At 41.0% G+C, this 13507-nt stretch overlaps 1 protein-coding gene across 1 annotated transcript; it reads right to left on the bottom strand.

Moving 5' to 3' along the window:
• Positions 1 to 2404: 2404 nt before the first annotated feature.
• On the bottom strand, positions 2405 to 12103 carry DENND10 (DENN domain containing 10). Its single transcript, XM_055813720.1, has 9 exons — positions 12007 to 12103; positions 11229 to 11425; positions 9938 to 10017; positions 8247 to 8395; positions 7950 to 8061; positions 7500 to 7600; positions 6269 to 6376; positions 5577 to 5671; positions 2405 to 4846 (listed from the first exon to the last, which is right to left on the bottom strand). The coding sequence occupies exons 1-9, from the start codon at positions 12050 to 12052 to the stop codon at positions 4670 to 4672; spliced, it is 1065 nt and encodes a 354-aa protein (XP_055669695.1). The 5' UTR covers positions 12053 to 12103; the 3' UTR covers positions 2405 to 4669.
• Positions 12104 to 13507: the final 1404 nt, after the last annotated feature.

Genomic DNA, 13507 nt, shown 5'->3' with positions numbered 1-13507 from the left:
GAAAAACAAAAACCCAAACAAACCAAGAAGCCAAAGGTAAGAGCAAAGCCAACAAGCTGAAGATAACACATGGTGAACTTTGAATCGTCATGGTAACTAGACAAGCTATAAATTCTCTGGCACCACACTTGGATGTTTAAGCAAATTGGTGTCATTATAACCCTGTGAGTAAGGCGTATGGAACAGGTCTGGTCATGGTGTCTGTTATTAGAGCTGCCCATTATTGAACTCTACCAGCTTCTTACTGAATACTTGAGATGAAATTTGCTATATTAAATACAGTGCCCTCAGAGTTATTAATTACCTTTTCCTCCCCATTCTCAGAAATGTTTCTATTGCCCTAACCAGAATTTTCCAGAAGAGTGTAGGCACCTGCCATTTAAATTGCCAGCTTGGGTGATTCAGTGCTTCCCAGATCAGGGCACGGAAAACAGATTGCTAAAAAGGTCTTGGCATCCTTGGTCTTGAAATAAGTCATATGAGACTAGAACTGCCAGGACCAGATGCCTGGTAGTCCACAGGTGTGAGAGGAACAAGATTGGGACAAGCAGAAAAGCATCACGTTTTAAGGACTTGGGAGGAGAGTCAGCATCTACAGGAAAACCTTCCCCTTTGTTCTTGGAATAGATTAACAACATACCAGCCCAAGGCACGTCTGTCTCCTGCCTTCAGCACCGGCCCTTGCATTAAGTGACAGTGCATTTCTTGTGGAACCAGTTTAATGTGCGGTAAATACAACAGATGGAAGCTTTCGGCTTCAAGGAAAAAGTCACAGTACAGCACAACATGCTAGCAGCTCCCCACCTACTCAGCTTGTCCTTGAAATTTAAGAATATATGAGGTTTCCACAGCCCTTCAATGTAGCTTTAAAAAAAAAAAAGCTAGCCAGCCACTCCTATGTTAGGAAATACTGAGATCAAAGCATTTCCCCAGCGGGAGCCTGTGTCCCTGTGTTACCCTTAAGCCTGTCACACTGCCACGCTGTTTTTCCCCACAGGCCATAGGGGTGGAGGAAGGAAGGCTGCAGGCGGGGAGGGATTCCTGCGCTGCAGCTCCTTCCCCATCAGACCATGGTGAACACCATGCCGCGTGCCACGCAGTGTTGTTGAGCAAAGAGCTGTTGCTCAGCCTTTGGAGTCTCCTCCCAAGCCTAGCATCATTTGGCAGCTACAAGGAATGACCTCACCTGACCAAAGATCCCTCTGGCTCAGACTCCAGCCAGACAGCTGCCCAGGGACGGGTGTAAAGCTGCACGAGGCAGCTGTGACCTTCCTACACTGAGCTTTACAGCCTGACTTTTATGTAGAAATTTAGCTGCTTCAAACGGCATCTCACAACACACGATTAACAATCCTCATTAGCCCTTCTGGTAGCAGCTGAAGGTTGAAAGCAGAAGCAGCCAGTAGTTTTAAGATGGATGCTGTCAGTTGTCCTGCATCAACTTTTTCCAGGTTACGTAGCGCTACCAGAACATTCCCCCACACACTTGCCTGCAGGGGAAACAAGGCAGGCCAGCTCATACCAGGGACTAAAACCCCAGGGATGACAGCATTAAAAACAACATAGGGTTAGCTTTAAAGGACTAGCGCAATTTACTCTGCAAAATCACAACTGAAGGGTCTGACTGTTTATCCTGCTCCCCTTTCCAAGCCTTTGCTCTGCTCACCATCTACCTTCCAGTTTCTGCATAGTGATGTCATGCTACAGCTACCACACTAACTGGTTCAGGTGGTCAGTGAGCAAGGCAGAGTGCTTAGGGAGTACCTTTTGCCTCAACTGAGGAAGGAGCAGTACTACAATTTTCATTTGAATTCAAGATTTTCAATGATTCTGCACGCTGCATCCCTTTTAGAGGCACGTCGCTTAGCAGGTCAACAGGAGCAGTCATTCACCATATTGTATTTATCCAAGAACAGAAAGGCAGTTAAGATGAGAAGGTATGAATGAAAATTTCATTTTCCACAGTCTCTGCTTCTAGGATGAAGAAAAAAAGGATGTCATCTGGCTCTGCAAAACCAGCAACTGCATGCACACTCTACTTGTATGCATCCTGGGGAAAGGGAAGTGAGAAATAAGCAGAAGTCTTTCCCTGCCCTGCCCTTCCAGATTTTTCTATTTTACTCTAAACCTTTTTGAGAGAAGCAGTGTCAAAAGTCATTAAGAAAACTTAAGAACATTAGGACAGCCCTTTGAAGGTACTGAAGCTGAGGGAGATCAATAAATCTTTCACAGTGCTGACAAAAAAAAAATAAATCAGTATAGATGACAAAACTGTTTGAACATGTAGTAGTAAAACCTAAGCATCAAGCTGTAGCTAAATCCCAATATTGCAAAACTGAGAGCTAAAGCCTGTGACTCTGTGGTCACAACTATTCAAGAACAAATTTACATAAATTAAAGGGCAGACTGTTCAGGATTTTTTTTTTAATAGGCATAAGCAAGCTGTAAGTCCAGTTCTTTAAGTGCAAAATTGTATTTCACTTGTTTCACACAAATGTCAGAATAGAAGATCCAATACAACACCGAGATTTTGCACTTAAACACTTCCAAACCAGAAAGCAAAATAGGCATTCAATATTTAGTTTATAACTGAGCTTCTCTGCTTTTTGTGGTTGTCCCTAACACCCATACTACTTTAATGATCTACCTTAAGGCTTTTTGTTAATAAGAAACTGTGAATTTCTTCATGGTTACAACTGGTCTTCACAGCTGACTGCAAGCATGTTCAGGTTTTTCTTGGTGAAAGACTTCAGTTTCAGTGGAATTTAAAGCAGGTCCCGATTGGAATTTTCTGCACAATTTTGCAGTTCTCCTATTCTAACTGTTGTAAAAGTCCCCAAACAGAAGCAGCATCAGAACCATTAAGAAAAAACATTAATGGGCAAATGGGGGAAAAAAAAGTTGTAGAGCACTTACAGGTAAACAAAGGCAATTGCCATATTTTTCTCAGAAGCTAACAAAAAAAAAAAAAAAGGCAAAAAAAGCACAAGTTTCTCTGTTCAGAATGTAAACTGCAGAGTAAGCGTGTAAAGTAGAATTTTACACCCCTGAAAATAGGGGATTATTCTGAAGCACTTTCATTTACTGACTGTAATAATGAGCCATTTTATACATAGATACCACATTCCTTAATCCCATTCTAAAATAATTTCCTTAACATACGATACATAGCAAAAGGAAAACCCTTTTTCAAACTAATATTGCTTGAACATAGTTATTGATGAGCTCCACCAGTTTCAGAACAGCAAACATCCAACTATTTAACAATATAAATACTGATTACTAAAGTTTTAATTGTAAGTATAAAATCTCTATGTAAAACCACATGCTACAGACTATCTGTACAAAGGCCAGGAAAAAAGGTTATTTTTTCTTATAACAAAGTGCTACTGCAGAATTGACTGATCTGTTGTGGACATTTCTGAAGAAATATAGATTGTTTGGCTCAGAGTATTTCCCTACCAAGACTCTAAATTCTTCCCAGAAGATTACAAAGCAGTTAGTTTCAGGCTGCTCAATGAAAAAGAAAAATACAAAAAAAATCTCTTTTGAGTTATGGCTATGCAGCCAAACAAGCAGGCAAATTTTCTCTAATTATTTCCCAGTTTTCACTATTATTTCAAAAGTTACCATCTATAATTAGTCTACACAGAGCACCATCAGGTAGTACCTGTGTTATAGCTCAAGCAGTTTAAGAGGTTGATGCTCTACCTGTTGTACCCAGCCATTTGAACATTTCTAATCCATCATGCTTTAACTCGTGATTTTTCTGTCAAATGGATCAGCCATGAATGGCCAGGTATCTTCTCAGCTGAGAACCCTAACAACTTCTTAAATGACTCTAGCTGTAAAGCAGCACTTGTCTGTGACCGCCCGCTAGGAAGCCCTATTTTAAATACTGTAATCCTTTCCTCTTTTTCCTTCCATCAGAGGCATGGGATGGAATGAAAAGGAGGAAAACCTCTAAGGCAAGAGTCCAAAAGAGGTGCTCAGCTTCCACTTGAGCTTTAAAATACCTCTTCCGTTACATACTAAGGCTACTACATCAGATCTTCCCAGACACCCTTTTTTATACCTAGACACTTTCAAGTAGAAAGAAGAGAACTTGTCCATTTATTTGGGATTTCCAGGTATCAGGCAGTACAGAGCAAGAGCAGTATCTGACAGGCTGACATACCTGGAAGCCCAGAATGAGCACTCAGACCAACTGCATGTTCAGTGTATCCCTGTGTAGACCAGCACATCCAAACTGTGCTGGTTTTACAGCGTGTGTGCTGCTGCCTGTGTTCCAGAGCCCAGGAAGACAAGTCAGAACAAGAATAGAGCTGTCTGACACCTGGAGCCTGCAGGACAAGCAGTCACTATACCAATGTCTGGCACAGCCTGGACACACAGCCCCACGCTACTTGTATATACACTCACGTTGTGATATGAAATACAGGAGCCATATATACAAAGTTATAGTTGGGGAAAGATAATAACACCAGGAATGTTCCCAAATGTGCCTCCATATGTTCCTGGTTAAGCTCCGATATTCTGCATTGTATCACGGTAAATATGGCATTCACTCTTATACCTTTAATTTTTCCATATAAAATATCAGGTATACCTATCTGTATGGCAAACACAGTATTTTTGAATTGGTCCATAACACTGCAGTGCATCAAAATCAGATTTTGAGCATTTGTTCAGCAGCTGCTAAATGAAAAAGAAAGTTTTCTGTAGCTGGTGGAAATCGCTTTAGTTTCAGAGCCTCAGAGTTAAGGGTTGGTTTTTCATTGCCATCGGAAACTTCAGTAAGTGAGGCTAAAGTAGCCAAGATTTCTTTTGTCTTCACAGAAATATCCTTGAATGAACAGAAAAACAAGCAACCATGAATACAGTATTAGGTAATACAATGTTTTAACATACACTTGCTAAAAAAAAAAAAATAAAATCCAATACAGAACAAAAAAGAAAATAATTATAAATAGTTAACTTTAAATAAAGACCCCATTTCTTTTAAGGCAAACTTGCAACAGTTCTTTAGCCTGCCATTGTGTGATGTTGAATAAAGGGAGCACAGCGACTCCGCAGGCTCATCTCGCTAATGTAACTGAGGTCTTTTTACCCAGTCACTGAGTTGTGAAATGTCTAATGATCTATTAGATAGAGGAGGAAGTGAGAACACCTATCATCATAAAAATTAGGCTTTATAGCTGAGAAGCCCTGTCTCAGTAGGACTTTTTCAAAGGTATTGACAGTACTATTGGCAAGGTAGTGAGCAAAGTACATACTCTGTAGGATAAAACTGGAAACTAATTTTACTGGAAGTCTTATATCAATACAATTTCTGAAGTATCTTATATCAATACAAGAACTTCTGAAGCAACATGGTTACCCGAGAGATAATATAAACCAAGTCTGTCATCCTTAAACACCTGTACAAAGAACAAAAATGCTCATTTGTAAAAAGGCAGAGAGCAGAAGAGTGATTCTTAGGGACAATCACCTCCTACTCCCCTGCTTCTGTCAAGATTTAGCAATAGAAGTAATTTAACTAAATTTCAAAATAAAATTTGTTTAAAAATATTAACCTTAATGACTTGGCTGTCTGATTTATCTGGATCTTCTGCAGATTGAACAATTAGCTGTCCAATTTCTTTGTGAAGTTTTCCCATTGTCATTGCCTCTGAGTATGAAAAAAACAACAAACACACATTCACATAAAAAAAACCATCTCTGTGATACCTAGAAATGCACATCAATCCAAAAATGAAAGCCAAAAGAACGAGACCTCTTCATGACTGCCATTTGAAATCTAGTGGTAAAGGCAGTAATTTGATATATCAACGGTCATGCCAGCACAGGCAAATTGTTGACCTCTGAAATGGCCCTAAGCCGATGATAAGGAGCAGCAAAGAGGACAAGCAAAATATAAGCTTTCCTTTCAAATAGTCCTCAGTCTCCAAGTATTTAGTGCAGTTTTTCTAAAGACTCATGCGATATCTGTGTTCAGCTGAATGGCTCTTCTGTATGTTTGCCTAACATGGATGTTTTAAAATCTCAATTGTACATTCGTGGGAAGACACGGCATGTCTTTCCAAATTCCAACTTTCACCAGTCCTTCATGGTCTCAATAAAATTGAAAGACAGAAGCTTACATACTGACTGTTCGTAATCTGGATGGAAGAAGGATCAAGACTACTTGACCTACAGTGAGGCTCAGCAATTACTATCAACTCTGGAACAAACAGCCTCTAAATCCAAAACATAAAAAGCAACCAACCTTTTACTGCAGGGGAAATAGTGATCTCACCATCTGCCAAATTCACATACACATCATAGAGGTCTGGTCTACTGTTCACTTCAGAATCTGTAAATCCAGCAATGTAACCTAGAGAGCAGAATTTTAAGCGAGATTGAGATCTTCATAACCAAAACAAAACCAAGATACTGCAGAAAAATCACAGTCCTAAAATCTGTTCTTAGAGTATTTGACACAACAGTCATTGGACCCAGGAGGCTGCCCTCTTGATAACATCAGTCATTTAACAAGCATATCCAGCAGAATGCTTCACTTTGAAGGAACTTAAAAATCTACTTCTAAAATTGCCTTGAACACGGATGAACCATGAACACCACATGCAATATAAAAAGGTTATCAATTTGAAGTTTTAAACTCTCTTCCTACCTTGCTACTAAAATTATTCACTTACAAATGAAAAAGCCACCAAACTTCCTCTTTAAAAGAATCTCCACTCCAGAGCCCGTTGTCACTAGGTTAGTATTAGATTGGAACAGAGAAATAAACCCAGTAGATTTTTTTACTCATAGCATACCAGGTGAGCAACCTTAGAGCAGCTTTTCTTTGTGAAAAATGTTTAGTGAGCTGAAACAAGAAATACTGAAGATGAGTAGTCTTCTTGCTCGTTATTCTGCATAGAGAAGCCTCTTAATTGCCACACGATGTGTCATGATAACCTTTGCATAAACCAAGGGCCTCTTCCTGGATTATGCGTTAAGCACTATGCATACACAACGTGTCACACAGATCAAACTCCTACATAGCTGGTAAGGTCTACCTGTGATTAGGAGCCACAGACTTCACTGGCAGCAATCGGAATAAAAATTTGGAACTCCAGAGTTAGAACTGGAAAAAAAATATCCTAAAAATTCAGTTACTAGCTATGTGTAGAAGCTGGGAAAAAAAGCAGCTTATCAAAAGTAAGCCAATCCCTCTGATCACAACATCAAAAAAATCTCAAAGCTGCTGTGTATCTGTGATTAGGGGTAGACTGATGTGGATCCACCCAGAAACACCAGATTAACTAGTTATCTTCTAACATACTTGTTTAGTTGACCTGCCTTTTCCTAAAGAAAATGATGCTGCTTAACTTTGAACAACAGTATTAATAGTAAAGTAACCATTTTTTTCCCACCAAAGGGCACTGGTGCAAGACCTTGCAGCAATAAAACCAGAAATTTTCTTTGCATTTTTGATTAATAAATATCACTACCTGTGCAGGCTTTTAAGGCTTCCACTTCCTCCTCATTTAGATGTACATATGAATGAAGAATTGACCAGTCTTGTCGATGCCAGACTAAAGCAGGCAAAGTCCTAGGAAATCAGGTTGGTACTTGACACACAGTAGATTTATACTGACAATTAATATTTCACAGTATGCAGTGCATGTCATAAGAAAGAACTACTATGACTAGGTCTCATTTGGCATGCATATACATGAACTACAGAGATTTCTACTATCAGTGCAAGCAGAGTTCACTCATTCTACAGTTACACTTCTCCAAACATAATGGCTAAAGCCTTAAGAAGGGTTTAGCAGGATTTCAATAAATGGGTTTAAGAAAAGATTTTTTTCCCTAAAATATGGGCATTTCTTTCAATGAAGGTTCAAAATTTGTTGGACTTTTAGGGATGAGTGGAGAGGTAGGAATTGCCAAAGTACCTGGTAAACTCCTGGATAGCTTCTATTCTAGGATGGTACACTACAATTCTCTTCTTTAACATCAGTGCTGTATATAAGATAACTGTTTCCATGCCAAACTGGGATACTATATCTAAAAAAAGAGGGGAAAATTATGTTATAGAAGATATACATGCTAATATTATTATTTGATTTTTTTGAAGAAGCTTAGTAACAACAGCAGAGATAACACTATTTACTTGAAGTACACATGAAAACTGGATTGTATTTTATACTGTATGAAAGAAATCAGAATAAAGACTTCTGGTATTAATTAACCTTTGATGGAACCAGCCAGATAAGCCTTCCGAGCATCAAAATCTTTGCTGAGGAAAGATCCATTTTCTTCGCTTTGGCAAATCCCCTTTGTAAGGACTGCAATGTAACTCTCCATCATTTTAACTGGACTTCCATGCTTCAAGTAAATTCTGTGTGAAAAGAAGAGTCTGGTATTTTGACTGCAATCAGTACCAGCAGACATATAAAAAAAAAAAATTCCACACTATCCCAAATTGCAATAATATTGTCAAGAATTCTTATTTTGGACACCTGGTTGATGTTTTAAATACAGAACTAGAATTCTTTCAACATGCCCACAAAAACATGCCTGTCTTTTAGGATAAAATAACCTACCTTGTCTTTTTATTTGAGTTTCCAGTTTTATGAAAGAACCAATCTTTACCAAAACAGAAACGTAACACAAAGGTTTACACGTGTCCAGGTGTTCAGACTAAGGATTCTTTGCAGACTTGGAAGGTACCTGCTTTATAAACAAGCAATTACTACAGTAACTCCTGTTATTACATGCAGACCACGTGACTAGTTAGTTTTTCAGTTTTCATCTAAGTATTATTAGACATTCTTCTGGACTCCGTTAAACAATGAAAGAAAAATGTAAACGTTATGTCCTTGATAATAATTAAAACAAAACAAAAGAAAAAACCCAAAACCACACAGCAACAAAACCCATACATTTTTAGCGGTCTTCCAGACAGCAGAGAGAGACCATAACCTACTTTACAGGTTAAGGTACTTCAGAAATCTCACTGAAGCTCTCAGCTGTTTTCCATATTAGCTATAGTACAAAGCTATGTCACATTTGAAACTCCATTACCGCATTTAGTGGAATCTGTCCTGAATTTGCAAAGAAGTATTAGCTGATAAATCAGCATTAATGTGATCCACAGCGAATCTAGATATTTCATGTATCAATGAAAAAGAACAATCTTAGTTTTTCAATACTCTGTGGAACTGGTAAGCCTGATGACATTCCCAAGTCTGTGATGCAATAACCTCACAAACACATCCAATTAGCTGCTAAATCTCAGGGAATACTCTTGGTAGCAAGAACCGGGACCCAACTAATTTGGGAACTAAAGGAAAAGCAAAGGAAGTTGCAGAGAGAGATCATGAGAATGAGTACATAGAAGAAAGCAAGTAACTGGGACAAGGGAAAGAGAAGATGGCAGTCTGGTTGGAAGAAGGGAGAAGACAGAGCCACAGACCTTGAGAGACAGAGGGCCTTCATTTTCTTAAAGGAAAAGCAAAAACGTCCCTGGGTGCTGTGCCTAGATCAGAGGAGCTGCAAGAAGTATCTGTAGTAGAGATGTTGTGGAGGGATGCAAGTTGTCCTCCATACTCGTGACCTCTGACTACACAGCACTGACCTCTTCCCAAATGTTTGTGTTTTTAAAAATATGTTCCCAGAGAAAATGAGTGTGTGGGTGGTGGTGGTGTATGTCTGGAGAAGACACATCAAAACCTAATGGGCATTTGACATTCACCCACCACTTACTGCATGAAGATAAGCTCAAATCAAGGATTTATATAATCTGATTCACAGATTTGTAGGACTGAGTTTCTGGCAGATTGTTAGACCAAATGCAAATGCAACACAATGAAATTAATATTTCACTTTGGCAAGATCTAAACATGCACACTGCAGCACCTCAAACAGCTTTTATACAGACCTACACAGTATCCTAGTGAAGGCTGCATATTTCTCTGGGTTGAAGTCTTTGGCCATCAGAACAATGGAGAAGTGGGTCACCTGGGTAAGACACATGCACAGAAAAAAACACAGTTTATTTAAAGATCCCATATGAACACTCTTTCACATTATTGAACTAACTACAGTACTCTGACAAGGTGTTTCAACTGACAAAAAGAGTGAGTGGTAGCAGCAGATTCAAGTTACTAAGTACAGAAAAGGCCTCATGAACAGCTTTCTGATGTGACTCATTTCCATTGAGTCAGCTCTAGGACATACTATCTTTTGCTTAATCTATACTGTAAGAGTTGCTTTCCTTGAATCTCATAAGATTATTTTGAAAGAGAAAGGTCTTTTTCTTCTCCACAGCAGGTAGGCAACTTCCAGAATTTGTTGCCAAAGGAGCACCAACATATTTAGAAAGAGACCAGAAAAAAAAAAAAATCAAAGATAGCAGGCCCCTGAGCAGAAAAACTCTTTAACTTCCTTAATCAAATGATTGTTGGCTAGGACAGTATGAGGCTAAATGTCTGCTGACAATGACCAGTCTCACGTCCTCCTTAAATAGCATCTGCCACTGTTGGAGACAGTACTGGGCCACAAGTGGAGGGTTTTTTTTGTTTTTTATTTTTTACACCTTTAAGGCTCATAAGAGATGTAAGCTCTCAGTGACTAAAGGTGAGCAACATCTTGCTGTGGGCATGCAAAATTACGTTATCTTTCTACTTCACAATAAAGTATGAAATACGAAAACTGAACAAACTTCACAGACAAATGAATCATCTTCATAACTGGGAAGTATAGAAGATACAAGCATATTTGCAGTTATCTAGTTGCATCTTCCAGTTATCAATGCAGTGGTAAAAAAGGTACCTATATAACTCAATCCTTTGGGGGAAAAAATGCATCAAGAGCTATATGAACAAGCTTTTGGACACTATGATCTTTGTAGAGGATTTGTGGCCAAAAAAAACCCCAAAAACCAAAAAACTGCTGAACTTGAAATAACAGCAGGAAACAGCATTTCCGTTTTAATACAAAGAATCTAAATCGGGTGACGAGTATCTCGATCCCCGTGCAATTCCATCCAATGTATATCTTGGTGAAAAACGAAACTTGTGGACTGGTTAGACAGCTGGGTAAGAGTTGCATCTGTGAGCACACAAAAAAACTCAGATCCCTGCCCTTCCTCATAGCATACAACTGGAAAACACCACTTAAACTGCCAGAAGTCTTGCCTGTGCTCTACTGAAAAGCCAGCAGAGTCCTACCTTTTTCAAGGCTGGAGAATCTTGAACTTCCACAGTTGTGATGTAGAACCATGACCTTTTATACTGGCCAAATACAAACGTATGAAGCAATTTATTTTCATCTGTAAGACAGCACTTTCGCAGCAATAGACTCCTCAGCTCAGCTGTTACGGACGGATAACACCAAACCCACAAAGCATCTCCATTGGTGTCTTTTTCTATGGTGGAAAGATGTTCACTGTGAGAATGCCAAACAGCAGCAAGGAAGTAAATCGATGGGTTAATCAGGTTTGTTTCCTGGAATCAGATTAAAATTCCACCTTACCCTAACCCTAGGCATCCAGTTCTGCTGCTATGGTTTAAGCCGCAGGGCAGCACCTATGCTATGGGGTTTGGTTTTTAAATGTTAATTAAGTATGTACTCTTGACCTGCTTCACCAGGTCAAAATAGCACCAGGAATTTGAACAGACCTTCATATAAGCAAAATATCGACCGGCAAGCACCCAGACCAGCTTATTTAGGATTTTCCCCAGCTTTTCTGATTTCTTAACAGCAACCTTCACAAGCCGTGGCTGTAAGGCACTTTGGCCGAGTTATGCCGGGTTCAGCTCCGTAACAGGCGTCGGCCTCAGCGGGCGGGCACCCCGTGCCACACCGCGGGCTGCCCAGAGCCCGGCCGGGGCAGGCCCCGCGCCCGCAGCTCGGCGGGGCGCTGGCAACCGGCACCCCCCGCCGGCCCCGGCCCTCCCAGCAGCCCCCCGCACCCCAGCCCTGCCGCCGGGCCAGGAGGGCCCTTACCGATCAGCCCCACCGCCAGCAACAGCTGCGCCTCCAGCTCTGCCATCTTCCGCCGCCGGCCCCTCCGCCTTCCGCCCGCCGCTGGCCACGCCCTACCACGCCCATCAGGCCCCGCCCCGGTCAGCAGGCCCCGCCCCCTCACCCGGCCGCCATTTACTCAGCGCTCCCGCCACTGTCCCGGCAGCTGCTTCCCCCGCAGCCTGAGGTGCCTGCTTTGCAGCAGCCAATGGGGGCGGGGGGGAAAGACCTTTGAAAAAATACCGCATTTTTTCATTGCCTTCGTTATCTCACTTTGTAAATCACAGGCACGATTTCTGTGAAATATTACCCAAAAAGGAGGTGGCCCTCCTGGCAGCTGCCCCTCAAAGTCACTGCCAGAAGCTGTACCCTCAGCAGAGCCCAAAGTACAGGGCTCCCCAGTGCTTCCACCAAGCACATGTAAAGGCTGGCGTGTAAGTTGAGGAGTATTTATAAAGTGTAACCGCTGTTCTAGAGTAGCTCCACATGTCAAGTTTATTTGAGAACTGAAAGATCTCATCTTCAAGTTGGGATGAGCGATGGTACCTGAATACCACCTATGGAAGCCATAGTGCACAAACTCCACTAGTGGCACAGAGCAGCCCCTGAGCAGGAAGAAGAAATTTCTGAAATACCTGGGATCGATACAGGAGCATCAGAAGCTTCCAAAGAAAACATGCAGTCCTGGGAGAGAGGCCAGGGTTGTCAAGGATCATGCCTAGCTAGGGAACACACTAAAGGGTAGCCTATCATACGGTTTTCATAAAGTTAAAGCATACACATTTAATACATTTAGCTACTGTGTAGAAAGATACATGGGGAGTACGACCAGCTGATACAAAATCATCTTGATTCAAGCCTGTAGGGCTTTCAGGAACTTCAGAGAGATTCAGAAAAGTAGCAAATATCTCAAGTAGCAAATATTGCTATAAAACAGCAATAAATATCAGGCAGCACACCCTGCCAGAGTGCAGGTGTCCCCCAGAGAAGGCTGCAATGCTGTAGGACAGGCACCAGCTCCAGTGACATGGTCACAGGCAGCTTGCAGATGCTGGGAAGCTGGCACCCAGACCTGGGCGGTGTCTCTTGTACTTGTCTGACAGACTTTAAGATTAATTTTATGAAGACAAGAAAAGGACTTGTTCGGCACTATAAATAGCTTAATGAAGGCTCTACTGAATGCATAATTGTGGCTTGAAACAGAAACAACTAGGCTGCTGGAGAGTGTTCAGAATGCAGACTGTACTAAAACACCATCATATAAATCAATAGTGTGGCCTGATCGAGAACACTATGTTCAGTACAGCTCACTGGATCTCAGAGGTACCAAGGATGCAAGGACATGTAGAAACTCCCAAGTGAAGACAGCCTGAAAAAGCAAAGTTGCTCCCTACCCCCCCCTTTTTTTTTTACTCTAGGCTCATGAAATAGAGTCAAAAAGGATCACTGTTACATGGTAAGCTGATGGTGCTAAAGCTTCCAC

Source organism: Falco peregrinus, chromosome 1 (genome assembly GCF_023634155.1).
Source record: "Falco peregrinus isolate bFalPer1 chromosome 1, bFalPer1.pri, whole genome shotgun sequence".
Lineage (NCBI taxonomy): Eukaryota > Metazoa > Chordata > Aves > Falconiformes > Falconidae > Falco > Falco peregrinus.
This window is presented reverse-complemented; position numbering and strand designations above follow the sequence as displayed.